General features: G+C 36.6%; 1 protein-coding gene across 2 annotated transcripts; it reads right to left on the bottom strand.

Moving 5' to 3' along the window:
* Nucleotides 1-1,425: 1,425 nt before the first annotated feature.
* Nucleotides 1,426-9,346, bottom strand: LOC132603753 (protein TIFY 10B-like). Of its 2 annotated transcripts, XM_060316953.1 has the most exons (5): nt 8,863-9,335; nt 7,929-8,073; nt 2,141-2,337; nt 1,832-1,889; nt 1,426-1,708 (listed from the first exon to the last, which is right to left on the bottom strand). In XM_060316953.1, the coding sequence occupies exons 1-5, from the start codon at nt 9,014-9,016 to the stop codon at nt 1,621-1,623; spliced, it is 642 nt and encodes a 213-aa protein (XP_060172936.1). In that variant the 5' UTR covers nt 9,017-9,335; the 3' UTR covers nt 1,426-1,620. The 2 variants fall into 2 exon arrangements, with proteins under 2 accessions (XP_060172936.1, XP_060172937.1); XM_060316954.1 differs by lacking the exons at nt 1,426-1,708; nt 1,832-1,889 and adding an exon at nt 1,966-2,033 and having other exon boundaries at nt 8,863-9,346.
* Nucleotides 9,347-18,962: the final 9,616 nt, after the last annotated feature.

Here is an 18,962-nt window from a genome sequence, read left to right as displayed (position 1 = left end):
TTTGTCATGTCATATATTCCTAGTAATTCAAGTAAATGGAGAAATCATAAACTTTCAAGAGTTTTGGGGTGGGTTCGAATTAAATATATTAAAATTACATACTATTTCCTCCGTCCTAATTAATGTGGCATTTTTTTTCTTTTTAATCGGTCCCAAAAATGACGATATTTTCTATAATAAGATAATTTATAATTACAGAAAGATCTATCTCTTATTTTAAAATAAAAGTAAAAAAAAAAATTCTTTTGTTCTTAATCTCTATGCCAATCAAATACCATCACATAAATTGAACGTAAGAAATGTAACATTTTTTATTTGGAATATACTTGAAAGGAGGCCCATAATCTGCCCTAATAATGAAACATACAAATAGATTTTTGCCTCAAATTGATGGAGACATGAGAACTCCAATGTTGAAGATTACATTGTATGGTCACAATCATAAAGAGATGGGCTCATTAACATGTGTCAGCTAGCAAGAAGTGGGTTGAGAAGGAAATTCTTTGAAAGATGGTTTATATGTCAAAATGTACCTATAGAATATACTGAATGTACCTGTGAAATTCCAATATTACCCTTGGTTGTTCCTTTCTTCATCTTTCTATATAGTAGAAAAAAATCAGCCACTGTTGGAGTTTCTATCTTCTTATCTTTATTAGTCAATTTATTTTCAATAGAATCCAAGTCGTATTACTGGTGGTTATGGTAATTTTGTGCTTTTTTTTTTGTGGGGCGGGTGCGGGGGGGGGGGGGGGGGGGGGGGTTGCGACGGAGGATGTGTGAAAATTAGGAAAAATGGGGTTTTGAGTGGTCTATATGTGTATATTCTCATTGTATATCACTATATATCACCTGTACATCAGTATATATACGATGTATATCCATATATTTCCTATAAATCCATGTATATCCATGTACATATGTGTATCCATATGTTTGTGTGTGATGTACAACTTAGTAGTGACTTTTCCCCCAATCAATTTCAGCTCTAAAATTTGATTTTAAACTAGTCCAAATCACTTCCAATCTTCCTCAAATTTTGTATATAACCTCATCCAGGTTTTTCCAATGAATACCAACCACACATACTTAAAAAAAAAAAAAAAAAAAAACAAAAAAATATGACTTAAATTTCGAAGTTTCAAATGAGCCTTTAATGATGAGATTATTAACAATTTAAGATGCTTGTGTATTAGATTTCAACAAATTATAAGTAAGGGGTAGGGTATCCATATCTCTTGTTTATGTGATATCAATGAATCAATTTACGAAATTGGGTTTTATATTTGCATGTTTGCAAAGAAAGTTGGCCAGGTACCAGTTGTCAAATTGAATTGTTGGTTAACGGAACACCAGTTTTTTATTTTTTTATTTTTTAATATCGTGTCAGTTTTTTGTAAATATAGAATTGTGCAATACGTATCTAAAATTAAGTTGCATTTGTACATTAACAATGTATACAATTTTTACATCATCAGATAAATCGGCTTACAATAATAAATAACACTTAATATCAAGCTTTCATCAGCCCTAATTACTAGTAACTAATATTTTCTCAGTAATATTATCGATGCATATAAATATAACTTATCGGTATATTAGGTGCAGAGTAGATTATAACTAGAAGTTAAGATCAAAATGGCCTTCACGAGTCCTTGAAGATGATGGCAACGTTTTGTGCATTTGGTATGGTGCTACAGCCGTATCCCTAGAAGACATGCCATAAAAAAAAAAAAAAAAAAGGTCGGGATATTGGTACTAGTATGTAAAACACGAATATTGGAAGCTGCACATATGTACTAGTGCTGCAGAAATATTAGTAGTTTCTTACCTATCTTTCCTCTTCTCAAGGAATCTATAAAGTGAAGATCTTCTTGCAATAGGTAAATCTGAAGAGAGCACAAACAAGAAAGAGGCGGACTTAGTATTTAAACATAGTGATTGCACGTATACATATTTCGAAAATCTTCCACCCACTACTTATACCTTGGATCCGTCTCTGCGACTGTGCAATATTTGAGTAGTTGTATTTTCTACGGTCCATTTTAAATATCGTTTAATGTTTCGTCAAATCCATTAAAAAAATCATTTAATAGTAGGAGTATTGATCAATTAGGTATAGTAATTATTAAATGCTTACCATAGCTGTTAGCTCCATTAGTCTCTGCTTGCTGTTTTGAAGCAGCAGAATTAGAGTTGCGAGGAATTCCTCTGCTAGCTAATAACATCACAGCTCTAGCTTTCTCAGCTGGGAAATCATCAAAAACGACCACTTTACCCCCATAGAATATTGACAATTGGGCTGCTTTTTGCTGATCCTTTGGTATGATCTCTTTGCTAAATGAAAAAAGCATTGTCACACGTTAGTATTCAGTTCATAACTCTTCAAAATGACAAAATGTAAGCAACTGTTCAGAGAAAACGAAAATGGAGGCGAAATGATGCTCCCATCTGTTTCAGTATATGGGAAACTAAGCATAATAGAAGAAGAAATGACTTTGAGGCGTGGATAAATCGACTTTCTTTAAAGAGATATTGTCCGTATATAGATTAGGGAAAATACAAGTAATTCCTTTCAGGATACAACAAAGCCTGTGTTATACCTGCAGATTTTTCTATTTGCTACTTCAAAAGTGTCCTTATATTTATAGGATTTGAGAGATGACTTTTCAGAATAGTCATGTCCTTTCACGAACAGATGTATCTATTCATTTTAAGACCTCTTATATTACAAGCTATCTAACAATTTTCTATTGGTGAAAATACAAATACAGTTAATAAGAAAAAAAATTTATTTAGGCTGATGCGTTGATATCTAGTTCTCTTTAAGAATATTCAAGTCTATTGCATTAGATTTGAACTGATTCAGCAATAATACTTTTAACTTATCCCCTTAAGAATATTCAAGTATACTGCATTAGATTTTAACTGATCCAGTAATAACACTTTTAACTTGTCCCCTCAAGCTAAGGACACATTAGTCTGACTCTGACAACTGTGGACTAGTTTTTAAGCCAAAGTTGCAAAGCAACAAAGTAATACTCCCTTCGTTTCAATTTATGTAAATCCATTTGACTGGGCACGATATTTAAGAAAAAGTGAAGACTTTTTATTGCGGTATAATATCTTTATATTATTTGATATTATTTGGTAGCATATTTGTAGGGAGATAATTACTATATATTAGTTAGTTTCCTTGTTTCACTAATTACCACATATTAGTTAGTTTCCTTGTTTCGCTAGGATCTTAGTTTCCTGGTTTCACTAGGGTTCAAGATTGTATCCTATATATATTCTCTCTTGGTGAATGAATGGAACAAGTCAAGATTGTATAGTTTCTACATGGTATCAAGCCACACGTTTTTTTTCTTCTCTTCATCGTAAATTTCCATGGCCGGTGACGCCGTACCTCCTCCACCACCACCCAAAATTGAGTCTAATTCTCCCTATTTTCTCGGTCCTCAAGACCGACCCAGGGACTATATCACACCTACTCGTTTCAAGGGCGCATCAAATAACGCTGCCGTCGGTCAGCACTTTACTTCCGATCAATGGAAGGCTATTACGGGATTTTTTGGTAATGCTACAATTCCCAAAAATCGCTTGAATGGTAAGTTTGATGTTTTTTCTTGGATTATTGACACTGGTGCTACTCATCATGTTACCGGTGAGAAATCTTGGTTGTTTGATGTCCATACTGTTGATTGTCCTATTGGTTTGCCTAATGGTGAAAAGGTGCTTGCTTCTTTGGAAGGTTCTGTTCGACTGTCAGATAAAATCACCTTACATCATGTCCTTTATGTGCCTTATTTACGTTGCAACTAACTCTCCGTCCCCCAACTTACTGATAATTTACATACTATTGTCTCTTTTAATTCTTATATGTGTGCTATTCATGACCCACTGAAGGAGTTGATTGGAACGGGAGTTAGGAGGGACGGACTATACTATTTTAGCAAACCGGACGTGGTGCAACATGTGTCTACTGTCGTGGCAACGTCCGCATTGGAATTGTGGCATCGACGATTGGGCATCCTTCCGAGAGAGTAGTTAAGTTGCTTCCTCATGTCAGTAGTGATAAGAGTAGTTTAGAAAAGGATTGTGAAGTGTGTTTACGTGCTAAGCATCCTAGAGGCAAATTTCCTTTAAGTGATAATAATGCATCTAGAATATTTGAGAAAATACATTGTGATTTGTGGGGCCCATATCGCCATGTTTCGTCGTGTGGAGCTCGTTATTTTTTAACAATTGTTGATGATTTTTCCCGAGCTGTTTAGATTTACTTGTTGGTTAATAAAACAGAAGTGTTTCCGATGTTTATGGCTTTTGTTGCTATGGTTGATCGACAATTTAATCAAACAATTAAAGTTGTACAAAGTGATAATGGTACAGAATTGAATTGTTTGATCGATTATTTTTCCGCCACTGGTATTTTGTTTCAAACCTCTTGTGTGGGTACTCCGCAACAGAATGGGAGGGTAGAGAGGAAGCATAAACATGTGTTGAATGTTGCGAGGGCTCTCAGATTTCAGGCCAATTTGCCTATTTTTTTCTGGGGTGACTGTGTTCTTGCTGCATCTCATCTCATAAATCGTACCGCCACACCCAAATTGGAAAATAAAACACCTTTTGAAATTTTATTCAATAAACCTCCTTCTTTTGATGCTATTCGTACTTTTGGGTGTTTGTGCTTTGCTCATAATAAAAAAACTCAGGGTGACAAATTTGCTAGTCGGAGCAGAAAGTGTTTGTTTGTGGGATATCCATTTGGTAAGAAGGGGTGGCGGTTGTTTGATCTTGATACGAAGGAATTTTTTGTCTCTCGTGATGTAAAGTTTGCGGAGGATGTGTTTCCTTTTGCTTGTCCGGAAGATGTTAATATTTCGTCTAGTTTTTTTGATGAGGGTGCTGAAATTGATCGTGATTTTATGGTGTACGGGGATGAATTAGGGGGCGAAGTTGATAGTTCGGAGGCTGCCGAGCAGCAGCCGCAAACCACTGCCCAACCAGCGCCTGTTGGCAGCCAGGCCGAGCTGCAGCCAGCGGCCACCGTCCAGCCCGCTGGGAACCCAGCGCCAGCTGGCAGCGAGACTGAGCGGCTGCCAACAGCCACTGCATAGCCCGCTGGGAACCCAGCGCCCGCTGGCAGCGAGGGGGGGGGGGGCAGCAACACCATACCCCAGTCACGAATGTGGAAAGTGGCTTGGGGCGTGGTTTTCGGGAGAAATTTCCCTCTGTTGTGCTTCGTGATTATGTGACACACTCAGTTTTTACTAATAGTCCGTCCCCTACAACTCCTGTTAACAATCAATCCTCAGGTACTCCCTATCCTTTGGCACATTATATTAATTGTGACAATTTTTCTGTAAATTATCGTAAGTTTCTTGCAGCTATTATTTCGGGTAAGGATCCTAAGACCTTCAAAGAAGCCATGAAACACGAAGGTTGGAGACAATCAATGAAAGAAGAGATACGTGCATTGGAAGACAATGGTACATGGACTTTGGAACATCTTCCTCCGGGTAAGAAAGCACTTGGTAATCAGTGGGTGTACATGACCAAGTTTGTGTCAAATGGAGATGTGGAACGGCTCAAATCGCGCTTGGTTGTGTTGGGAAATCATCAACAAGCGGGGATTGACTACAATGAAACTTTTACTCCGGTCGCCAAGATGACTACTGTTCGAGCCTTCCTAGCCATTGCAGCATCCAAAAATTGGGAACTTCACCAAATGGATGTTCATAATGCCTTTTTACATGGTGACCTTGATGAGGAGGTGTATATGAAGCTCCCTCCCGGGTTTGAAAGTCTAGATCCTACGTTGGTGTGTCGTTTCCGCAAATCGCTGTATGGGTTGAAACAGGCCCCTAGATGTTGGTTTGCAAAATTGGTGACTGCTTTAAAAGGGTACGGTTTCCTTCAATCTTATTCTGATTATTCTCTTTTTACATTTACTAGAGGGAATATTCAGATTAATATCTTGGTTTATGTTGATGATCTTATTATTTCTGGGAATGATTCCGCTACACTTGCAACTTTCAAAGCCTATTTGAGTGATTGTTTCAAAATGAAAGACCTTGGGTCTCTCAAATATTTTTTGGGTATTGAAGTAGCTCGTAGTTCATCAGGGTTGTTTTTGTGTCAACGCAAGTATACCCTTGATATTATCTCTGAAGCAGGATTGTTAGGTGCAAAGCCAAGTGGGTTCCCTATTGAGCAAAATCATAAACTTGGCCTTGCAAATGGAGATTTGTTGTCGGATCCGGAGGTATACCGTAGATTAGTCGGGCGTTTGATTTACTTGGGGGTCACTCGACCGGACTTGGCATATTCTGTTCATATTTTGTCTCAATTCACGCAAGAACCCCGGATTGAACATTGGGAAGCGGTCTTACGAGTGGTCCGTTATTTGAAAGGCACACCAGGACAGGGTATTTGTTACGTGCCGACAGTGAGTTGACTTTGCAGGGATGGTGTGATTCTGATTGGGCGGCTTGTCCGCTTACTCGTCGTTCGTTGACAGGTTGGCTAGTATTTCTAGGTCAATCTCCCATCTCTTGGAAGACAAAGAAGCAGCACACAATTTCTAGATCTTCTGCAGAGGCTGAATATAGGTCCATGGCTGCGGTCACTTGTGAGTTGAAGTGGCTGAGAGGTCTGTTGTTGAGTTTAGGTATACAACATCCCAAGGCGATCAAATTGTTTTGTGATAGTCAGTCCGCTTTGCATATCGCAAAAAATCCGGTTTTCCATGAACGAACAAAGCACATTGAGGTAGATTGTCACTTTGTTCGTGATGCAATTAATGAAGGTTTGATTTCTCCGTCACACGTTTCAACATCTTCACAATTGGCAGACATTTTTACCAAAGCTCTCGGCAAAACTCAGTTTGACTTCTTGCTTTCCAAGTTAGGCATTTTTTATTCCCATGCTCCAACTTGAGGGGGGGGGGGGGGGGGGGGGGCATTGCGGTATAATATCTTTATATTATTTGGTAGCATATTTGTAGGGAGATAATTACCATATATTAGTTAGTTTTCTTGTTTCACTAATTACCATATATTAGTTAGTTTCCTTGTTTCACTAGGGTTCAAAATTGTATCATATATATATTTTCTCTTGGTGAATGAATGGAACAAGTCAAGATTGTATAGTTTCTACACATTTGAAACTTGTGGTTCAAAATAAGTTTTGAATATTTGTGTGGCTATAAATCATTTTATAAAGTGAATTTATTTCCGAATTAGGAAAGAGGTCATTCATTTTGACACAAACTAAAAAGAAAATAGGTTCACATAAATTGAAACAGAGAGAATGCTATTTTTTACTTCATTATAGTGAATAAGTTGGAGACTAATTAAACTTATTTTTCCTTTCTTACAACTCTTTTCCCCCGATACAACTTTAATTTTATATGCACCCTAAACACTCTTAGTTTTAGGCGTAGGATATCTTCCACAAAGTAAATAAAATGACAGTGGGTAATAAACATGTGTTAGTGAGTCGGTGGGGTAATTTAGTGAGGAAGTGGTGGGGTAAATAGTGAGTGAGTGGATGAAAGAAATAAAGTCACATTCTAGATCATGGGAAGAACGAGAGATAGTGGTTTGGAAGAAATTATGACCACTGTTTTATTTTTTATAGCCATTAACATGACAAGTAATTCAATTTAGTATTAAAATTGACAATTCTCCAATACATTCTTTTCACTTCGCTAAAAAAAAAGAACGACACATTCTTATGTTTTTCATTTTACCTTACTGAAAAACTTTTATAGTCGCATAAATATTAAAACATGTTTAGTTGACGACAAAGTTTCAAAAGTTTATATTTTCTTTCTCAAATTCTGTAGTAAATTAAAGAAACGGTATAACAAATTCAGATAGTATTATTAATTCAAGTATGAGAATTTGAAGAAAGGAACAAACCTGCCGCCGGCCTTATTTAAGGGCATTTCCGTTTCTCTAAAAGATTTTGTTGTGGCACTTTTAGGAACATCATCTATTAATATCTGCTCTTGCTCTGTTGTCTTAGCTGATGATTCTACCATGTTGGTCAAAAAATCCTTAGTTGCTGTTTGGATGGAAATAATCAGGTGTCACACGTAAGCTAATAAATAAATTTTGAATATTATAATAATAAATAAGACAACAAGGAGAAATACACCAAAAAAACATAACAGTTTAATATAATTTAGTTAAATAATCTACATATGAGCAATACAGTAATATAAAAGAGAGTAAAAAAATATTGAGAGAATAACCTCACAAAATTCATATTAAAGAGGTTTATGTTTTCCCATAAACAAGAATTTCTTAAGGACTATATCGTGGGTGTTGTAAAGTGGAAAGAATAATCCTCAATTTATAAAAGCCTAAAGTCTTTTTCTCCAGGAAAATGATTAACCAAATTTAAAAGATTTACATTTTTTTTAGGAAAAATAGAACCAATTATGATAAGTATATCCTTAAAAAAATTAATTTGTTAAGAAAATTAGGGTAAACACTTAACAGTTACTGTGACTTGAGAAACATTCATTTTCCTGATAGAAAAGCATAATAAATGAAGTAAAAAGAGGGAAGCAGAAATATGAATATGATAAGAAAATTAAGACAAACACCTAACAGTTCCAAAGCATAAATGAAAGAAGCGAAAGTACAACTACAACAACAACAATAACAACTCAGTGTAATCCCATAAGTGGAGTCTGAGAGAATATGACGCAACCTTTGTGAGTTAGAGAGATTGTTTTTGTAGATCATCGGCTCAAAAGAAAAGTAACTGGAAAACATAATAACTGAAATAATGAACTCATCTGGGAATATTCCTGAGAAAAAAGTGAAAAACAGAAAATTCCATTACCTATGGCTTCTTCTTTGCCACCGATTCTAAGATTCAGATCTTTGAGGCTGGCCTTTCCATTGAAATACTGACTCAACAAGTTACAGGTCTGCATGACATGGGATTCACTATAAGTATTTCTACCATCTGATGAAGAAAGTTGCCAATTTGACATGTTTATTATACACTGGAGCTTTTATCTCTTCTTTAGCTTGAAGAAAATTGATGAGTACTATTGAATCGGGGATTAAATATATCTTGAATGGTATGGTAAGGTTAGGTGGTACTCCCTCTCGTCCCACGTAACCTGATTTGGATATAAAATTTTCATATTTTTTCAAAACAAAATTTACATATATAAAAACTATATAAATTAGTAATAATTAATAATTTAAAAAATTTACGATAAAAAAGAATTTATTTAACTCTCCAACTAATAAATGTGTCACACATAAAGTGGGAAGAAGGGGGTATAATTTAAGTTAGCCCGTGATTTTGCTGTGCCAGCAAATGGTTGTGGTTTTAGGGTGTCTTTGTCTCTTCATCTATAGGCCAAGAGCTTCACATTTTGCAATTAAGCATGTTTATTTTGCTTTACCAAAAGAAATGAATTGTTTATACATATGAATATCATGAACAGGACTTGTGGGCCAATCCGGGGCCTACTGTAATAGTACACACTAGGAACACGTGCTTCGAATTTAAGCTTTCAAGATTCTACTCAATATTTTGCTATTAAAAAAGTAATATCTTTTCGAGAGAAAATTAACTGCAGCATACAATACAGTGTTGGTAGGTTATTTTGGATAGACTGTTTTCCAGGCTATCAGGAAAAAAAAAAAATTAATATTTTTTTGTAGTTATCCGAGGGACACGATAAATTTTGCGTAAAATGATTTTCGATACTCTTTGTTTGTATTTTACCTGGAATTGCTGCATGAATTAATTTTTGGGAAAATCAACGGAGTCAGTCAATTACCTTTGTTTTTTTTTTTTTTAAATTGGGAGAGAAAATTACAAGATGAAGAATTGAATTCTCATCAACAAGGTGAAAGTTCAGATAGTAAATCAACTGAGCTAACTAAATTCTCCTAGCCTAACAACAATTAACCGCATCTGAAACGAGTCGATTACCTATTAAACTTAAATGAAAATACTTTTTTTACCGACGGTGTACGTCTGTTCTTTTAGTCAAATGATGCTTAAACAATTAACTGATAAAAGGTTACCTGTATATAAGATTTTCTCTCTTCCATCTTTTCTTTCTCATTCATTAGTGACCACCACCCCAACCATCCCTCTGTCAATTTCAAATGTCTCCTTCAATAGCTTTCTCATCAGCGTCTCCTTCTCGGTAAATAGTTATTTGTATTGAGTATTTACATCAAACAAACTCAACTTAATATAGTTAAGTGATTTAATGTAGTGAGATATGCATTAATTAATTTATGATTAAGTGACAGGAGAACTGTGTGTAAAAACATGTCATACATCTATTTTATTTGGTTTAAACACGACACAAACTAGTTTTTACCTCCATCAATGTCCGATAAGCTTTTTGTTGAAATACTAGATCAATGGAAGAAGACATAGTCGGGATTGAGAGTAGAGAGCATTTGTGGAAGAAGAAGATTGCTTTAAATTCAAAAGTGAAATGTGTAGCTGTACAAAATGATGCTTATATAGGACTCCACTAACTAACTCATAATTACTAAAGAGTTACAACTAATCATTCTAACTAACTATGTACAACCACTTATAGTCATATTAGCTAAGTACAACTGATCACTACACATCAATTCATAATTCTACACTCCCCCTCAAGTTGGATCTTGGAACACATCTAGCATTCCTAACTTGCATATTAAGTGATCATGTTGTTGCTTTCCCAGACCCTTAGTCAGTATATCAGCTGCTTGTTCCTTTGTGTTGATATGGTTTATTCTGATGAGTCCTTGTTGTATTTTTCCTCTAATGAAGCGGCAGTCTATATCTATGTGCTTTGTCCTCTCATGGTACATTGGATTTGAAGCTATTTGAAGTGCTGCTTTATTGTCACAAAAAAGATTCATTGGCTTGTCCACATGTATTCCCAGCTGTTGCAGCAAACCATGCAACCACACTAATTCTGCAACTGTCCCTGCCATACTTCTATACTCTGCTTCTGCTGTACTTCTAGATACTGTAGACTGTTTCTTGGATTTCCATGATACCAAAGTGTCTCCTAACTTCACACAGTATCCTGTTACTGATCTTCTTGTTGTGGAACATGATGCCCAACTATATCACAGAAGGTCTGTGACCTTCTGTGACATTCTACTGCTCTTGAGAATCCCAAAACCTGGTTGCCCTTTAATGTACCTTACTACATGAATTGATTCTTGCCAATGTGACTCCTTAGGCTCATGCATAAACTGACTTAAGCATTGAACTGCAAAGGAGATATCTGGTCTTGTTGCTACCTGATACAATAGCCTACCAATAAACCTTTGATATCAAGTTCTGTCTCCTAACACTTCATCACCTTTTGTCTCTGTCAGTCTATCAAACTCTGCACTTATGAGCTTTTTGTTTTGATCCATAAGGGTGGATGCAGGTTTTGCTCCCCCTAAGCCACACTCTGATATTAACTCTAGTGCATATTTCCTTTGGTTTATCAGAATTCCCGTAAAGGACCTTGCAAATTCTATGCCCAGGAAGTACCTCAGTTCTCCTAGATCTTTCATCTTGTAATTGTGATTCAAGGTGTCTTTTGCTTCCTGAATCAAATGAGCACTACTGCCTGTAATCAGTAAGTCATCTACATATACTAGTATGATGACAATTCCACTTTTACATGATTTAGTGAATAAAGAGTAATCCAGTTTACTCTGTGTATAACCAGAAGTGATCAAGGCTGTAGTCAGCTTGAGATTCCATTGTCTATTGGCTTGTTTTAGTCCATACAAGGACTTATGTAGCCTACATACCTTGTGCTCCCCCCGGATACAAAAGCCTTGAGGTAGAGACATGTATACTTCGTCAAAGAGATCACCTTGCAAAAAAGCATTATAGACATCCATTTGGCACAAAGGCCAAGCAAACTGGGCAGCCAAATCAATGACACACCTAACGGTAACCATTTTAACAACAGGGGAAAATGTGTCATGAAAATCCAACCCCTCTTGCTGAGTAAAACCCTTGGCACCTAACCTAGATTTATACCTTTCTATGGAACCATCAGACTTATACTTCACCTTATAGACCCACTTACAACCTATAGGAGTTTTACCTGCAGGAAGGTCAACTACTTCCAGGTTTTGTTATCACATAGAGCTTGGATTTCAAGTTTCATTTGTCACGACCCAGCCCCGTGGGCCGCGACGGGTGCCCTACTGGGACACCCCAAACGAACTCACACCCAGATCATCATAATCAGACTCGTCCAAACACAATATACGATACTCAAACTCAACATCGTAATCAGACATCTACCGAACACTCATCCTAAGCAGTCGCCCGTACAAATCAAACAAATCACAAATCAGAAAAGAGGCGGAAAATACATCGCCAAATTTTCACACACACACATCCGAAGGGTGGCGGAATGCACATCGCCCCCAGAAGCATACACATACATACACAATCAGAGGCCGACTTGGCCATAGTAGTGTACGGGCCGCTTAAGAACACAAAACTGACTCACATACGAACACACCGGACCCACGACCCACAAATCTGACTACAGGCCTCTAGACAAAACAGAACATAAGACATATGAACATAGGACGGGACAGGGCCCCGCCGTACCCACTCATCCAAGTATACAGAATACAGACACAACAAAAGATATGTACCAAAAGTAGGCTCCGGATCAAGGGGAGCTCTCCAACACAGCAGACTGAGTAGCCTAAATCGGAGGACCACCCAGACGAGCTTCTGTACCTGCGGGCATGAAACACAGCCCCCGAAGAAACGGGGGTCAGTACGGGAGAAGTACTGAGTATGTAAAGCAGAGGGTACAGAAATCACAAACACAGCTGGAGTCAGAAAGAACAAACACACCGACATCGTAGACAAAGCAAACCTGTGCGAGAGGCGAACGTACAAAATGCAAATCAAATCATGTATAGGGTTTAGGAACGTGGTCACCCCCCGACGCTGGTGCCACAACACATCATAACTCCAGAAGTTTTCAAATCTCCGTACAGTCTCCAGACACATCATATCACACACACATCATATCATCAGAACATATCAAATGCCATATCACATCATAACTCCATAAACGGTAACCGGCCCTATGGCGAGGCCTCGGAAACCGTAACACATCATAACTCCCGAATATAACATAGTGCGCACGATCACAAAGTCGGCCCGGGTACCGACGAACGAAGTCATAGCAGACAGCACGAACAGAGTAGTGCCGAAACCATATGCATATTAAAAATAATTTGTCGGACTCAGCATATCGTTTACATATAGATAGGTACTGACGCCAGAAGGCTCGGAGTAGGAATCGAATTGATAAAAGTAGGCATATAAAGGTTACGAAGTTCCAAACTGTCAAGTTCGTAAGAAAACTGTTCATAAGTCATTTTTCCGGAATTCTCACATCATCCCAAAGTACAGAACATGCATTAATGGCATAGGAAGTTTCAAACACATCCTTGAGTCATAAACAGAAGATTGCGAATCATAACAGACACAAGCGAATCAAACAAACCGAATAAGGGGAGCCTCGGGGCTCGCGGGCCCACCTCGGGTCAAATTGAGGCGGCGGACACAAATCACAGACCTTCGGCTCCATAGAGTCATTTACAAAAGTTTCGAAGAGTTTCGGACTCAACAGCACAAGTTATGGAGGTACGAGCGTTCTTTTACCCAAATGGGACCAAAAGGTTTCAATCGCGCTGAATGAATAGTGCTCGAACTTGAACCTCGATTTCCAAGAGCAGAGTTATTCCCGAGATTCCGAAATTTACCTAGTGGGTCTAGGACATGCCAAAAGAATGAGAGGTAGGCTTTACATACCTGGTTGGCGCCTTACGCTCCACAAATCGCAAATTCCCGTTTCGTCCAGAAACTGCAAATGGTCACTTTTACCAGTTACTATTCATGAGAATTAACATATTCATCTTTGGGGCTAAACTTGGCTACCGAAATTTCGGCAGCACTTCCCCTGTAATTATAACACCCCCGAGACTTAGCTCGGCTCAGAATACAACAACAACAGCAACCCAAACGTCATTAAGCCATACAACCCACAATTATACTACATAAACTTCAAAATTTCACTTTAATACATAAGTTGACAATTCTTGATTCAACTTCAAAAGTCCAAATCTATTTCCACATTAGTGTATTCATTCACCATTATTCAAACACACCACACACAAGTCCCAAACCACATACAAACACCCCCAAAGTTCATTACTTTCAAATTTTCAATCAAAACACCAAAAGTTACGACGAGCGTTCTAACTTGCGTCGTTTCATTCCAAATTCGTTAATATCAACCATAAACCTTATTTAAGGTCTTTAGTGTCATAAATATACTATGATATACACTAATATCCCAAAGGTATACATTTTTCCGATAACGTCCGAAATCATTTTCTAACACCCATTCGATTCTCCAAACATTCACTTACGATACAAAGGTCATGACAACACAACTAACAACCTTAAACAAAGTCAATTCACACTTGTTCTCCTATCTTAAGGCACACGGCCAAACACACTCTTTTCACACACACACGCCACACACAAACACAACCCCATCCCATAATCTTTACACTAATACAATCACCAACACATACATATTCATTTCATGACATTAAAACATAAAAATCTTACCTTTTTCTTGAAATTCCGATTTGCCGCAAACGAGCACCTTACGCCAAACTACTTGTATCACGTCGGAGAGCGTCTTGAGCACTTCACCACTATGTAAAACTCAAGGTTTTTGAAATAACAACAAGGCTTGGATATTTTTCTTTCTTTTTCTCTCTAATGGCCGAAACCCCTTTTCTTTGTGTTCTTTGATTTTTGATCTATTTTCTTGATAATTCCAAAGGCAAGTGGATATATATGGATAAAGGGTCATGTGCTAAGCACATGACCACTTAAGATGGATCTTAGGCCATGCTTTGGGCCGGCCAATACTCAATTGGGCCTCAATTTTTGTATTGCATTTTTCTTGGCCCAATTCACTAAACGCCTCGTTTTGTAATTCCCGAAACAAATTTCCGAAATTCCAAATTTACCCTCGGCCTTCCCCGAGGTCTTAACATTTATGACTCCATAACCAACATGTTCATATTCACCAAAATCAAAATATTTCCTCAACGCACACAAGTCTTCTTTCTTTCTTGATTTCCCGTTATACGAAAATACGGGACATAACATTCCTCCCCCCTTAAGAACATTCGTCCTCGAATGTTGAATCGAACTCATGGGTGTCGTACTACTCCGGGAGGGTTCTCTTGATAGTTGTCCTTTATTGATTTCTCTGACATGTCTTCTTTACCAATACTAGGGCAGATTTTTTTTCACATCACCGACTCAAATACCTTCATAATACATTTTCTCATACTCTACGTAATCACCGAACTCTGCACTATATCCTTGTAAGGGACGGACGCTCTCCAAACATCATCGTCAATATCATCTTCTTTTCACACTCCTGAGTTTCCTTACCACATAGTCGTAATCTCACTTTACTTCATATCAGACACTTCATGCCAAGCAAATTCAGAATTAAAACCGGACGGATTCATAATCGGAGGCAGACATACTCAACCATGGCGGACGGATTCGTAGTCATCATCGAAGGTACGGAAGCATATCAGACACATCTGAGATCGGAGTCAGACGTACAAAGGAGTATCGGACGCATTCGTAAACAGAATCAAACACACGAAGGTATACCAAACAGATTCACAATCGAAGTCAGACGTACGGACTCATATCGGACAGATCCGAAGTCGGAATCAAATATACAGGGTTGTTTCATACAAAGTCGTGACCAGTCAAACCGAAGTGCATCGAACACACACGCGGTCAAAATCAAACGCACCGAAGCATATCAGATGAATTTATATCCAGAGTCAGACCTGTTGACACCCAATTTTGTCCCGCATCTCCTCCGAAATACCTATTTATACTTCTGGTATTTCGAGAAATTAAAAAAATATGCATTTAAGTTTTACTATAATTATTAGTCTTTTATTAACACCCACGTTTTATTTATTCTTCTGCAGTTTATTATTATCATTATTATTATTATTGTTATTATTATTATTATTCTTAAATTATCATTTTTTGTCATTAATTATTATTTCTTGTTATTTCCATTATCATTATCATTATCATTATTATTATTAATTACTAATCATTATTATCAGCGTTATTTGTTATCAATTATTAATCATCATTATCATCGTTATTTTTTATTATTAATTATTATCATTATTTTATCAATAATTGTTATTTATTATTATTATTATCATCATTATTATTTCTTATTATTATTATCATTATTATTTTATTATTACCCCATTATTGTTATTATTATTAATTTATTATCATTTTGTTATAATCAATAATTGTTATTTATCGTTATTATTTTTTATTTATTAATTTCTATCATCTTTATTATTATTATTTAATTATTATCATTTTTTTAATTATCAATGTTTGTTATTTACCATTATTATTATATCTATTATCACCATTATCATCAACATTATCATTATTACCATTATCACTGTTATTTAGCAGTATTACTACCGTTATTTATTTGCTACTATTATTTAGTATTATTGAAACTTGCATTTCTCGACATTTCTACCAACTTCCTCACACACATCGCATTTATTTAGCACATTTAAATGATAGCGTTTGTTATTAAATATTATTGCACGGTCATTTGCAACATCATATAATTTTTTACCCGGGTCTTTTTATAATTACATATTTCTGTATTAGGTGATATTCTGGCACCCTTAATACATCGTTAATCAAAATGTGTCTCTTATTCAAATTTAGAAGCCAAACTATTTCTTGCACTCAGTCCGTATTTTGACTTACTGGACCCCAAATCAAAGTCCGATTAATTCCTAATATTTTGGACTAGACCATATTTTTATCTCAATTTTTTAGATCAGTCCATGTTTAATTTACTGGTCCATTCTTTTAAATACCCAGTCTAAATTTTGACCCGGTCCACAAATGGACCGGGTCCAATTCATTTTCAGCAAAAGTAAGGGAAACCCTTTTTAGGGTTTCCCCTTTCATTTCCGCCTCTTTCTTTTCCCTTTCCCCGCCTCCTCTCTCTTGCTCTTCAGCTCTCCCCCCTTTTCCTTTCCTCTTTCCGCCACTCGCCGCTCCCACTCACCCCCTTTCCCTCCTTCTTCTCCGCTACCCACTCACCCCTGCCCCTCACTTGTCTCTCTTTCCCGCTCCTCCTCATTTTTTTTAGTAGTACAAAAACAAACGAAAACAAAACCTATAAAGGGGGGAGGACAACAACAAAAGAAGAAAAACAAAAGGGGAAGAAAGAAGAAAGGAAAATCAACTCAAACAAACAAGAACAGATCGAAAAAAGGGGGTCTCGTTGTTTTTTTTTGGGGGGTTTTGATTTTAAAAAAACGGAGAGATCGACAAAGATCTGGAGTCAAAATCTCTACACATATAAGTTTTAAAACCATCGAAAGGGGAATACATGAGTATTTTCTAAAAAAAAAAGTCTTGAGTTTTTCTTTCATTTTCAGAAATCGGGCTTAAACCCTTCAAATCGGAAAATACTTTTTGTTGAAATCCGAGATTTGTGATGAGAGGTTAAGGTCTCACCATTCGATTAATTTCCCTCGCTGTTCGACAAAGAACTTTAACTACGACAGAATCATTTTAATTTCGAGTCGAGTTTCGAATCGGCTCATACGAGAGAGTAGATTCGAGGCCTCGACGCCCCAGTTCATTGCGCACAAAACAGGTAAACTTCGATACCTTTATTACTTCGAGTCTTTAATTTCTGCTTTGGTTAAATTTTTTAGCTGGTTCTGCTATTTTTATGTTATGTAGTTTCTTTGTCGTCACATTATTTTCTGATATTTTGGGATATTGTTAGGATAGGATAGTAATTGCTAAAGTGAGTCCGGAAGGTGGACATTGTAATTTAGGATGGCTTAAGACTAAATTTCCAGGACTTAGGATGCATTTAAACCGAATATACATAGGATATACAATGGATTATCAAGATAAGAAGAAGATATACATTCAATATATATATGATATACACTTTTACTCATCTGTTCAAAAAATATATCCTGTCATGAATGTAATCTGCTTTGAACTGGTAATTGTATTTCACATTTAGTTATGTATGTAGCATGTTCTGTTATGGAATTATGATAGGCATTAACATATTTAGATATAATTCTTGTCTTAATATGCACTGGAAATCAAGTTGATTAGTCTGCTATCACACTTAGGTGGAAATCTGGCTTAGCTGTTCAAATGATTGACTCGGAATGATTGCTTGAGTACTGGTTTAGACCATGTGAGGTCTTGACATAACTGTCCTTAAACTAAGAGTCTATGTGAAATGTTATTTGCTTGTGTGCACTCTTAAGGTGATTAGTGATGCTTGATGATTTAAAAGACCTCTGATGACTGTTGTAACCTTATTTAGAATCATAACAGCTCAAGTATTTTGACCATGGAGTTTTGGTGACACAGTTTAGATAGATTGAGGTGCTCATGAGGAAATTTGGTTTATAAGACTTGGTCTTCTCTTGTTCTTAAATAATCTGATCTGAGATTTATATATATTGTCTTAGTCTGAATCTGTCTACTGCATTTGTCATGTTGACTTGTATGAACTATTATTGAGCTGACTAAGGAAAGTTTGATTAGGCCAGATTTAGCAAAGTCTGAGGCCTGCTTGTAAAGTCTTGTAATGTGACTAGGTTGTTTGGATGTGATTAAATAAGGCTTAACTGGTTTCAAAGAACATATTAGTTTATCTTGGTGTGTCTGCATCTGAGTCTAATAAGGTGGAAAAGTCTCAAGGAGTTAAGACATCCTCCTAATATGTACCAGGTTTGAGCTTTTCTACTGAAATAGTGAAGAAAGGG

The sequence above is a fragment of the Lycium barbarum genome, chromosome 7 (genome assembly GCF_019175385.1).
Source record: "Lycium barbarum isolate Lr01 chromosome 7, ASM1917538v2, whole genome shotgun sequence".
Taxonomy (NCBI): domain Eukaryota; kingdom Viridiplantae; phylum Streptophyta; class Magnoliopsida; order Solanales; family Solanaceae; genus Lycium; species Lycium barbarum.
This window is presented reverse-complemented; position numbering and strand designations above follow the sequence as displayed.

Excerpts from the sequence above, each read along its gene's own strand:
- LOC132603753 (XM_060316953.1), bottom strand. The coding sequence starts at position 9,016 with ATGTCAAATTGGCAACTTTCTTCATCAGATGGTAGAAATACTTATAGT. Across the intron at positions 8,074-8,862 it reads TGGCAAAGAAGAAGCCATAG|CAACTAAGGATTTTTTGACC; the intron begins GTAATGGAATTT and ends CCATCCAAACAG. Across the intron at positions 2,338-7,928 it reads TTAAATAAGGCCGGCGGCAG|CAAAGAGATCATACCAAAGG; the intron begins GTTTGTTCCTTT and ends TTTTTCATTTAG.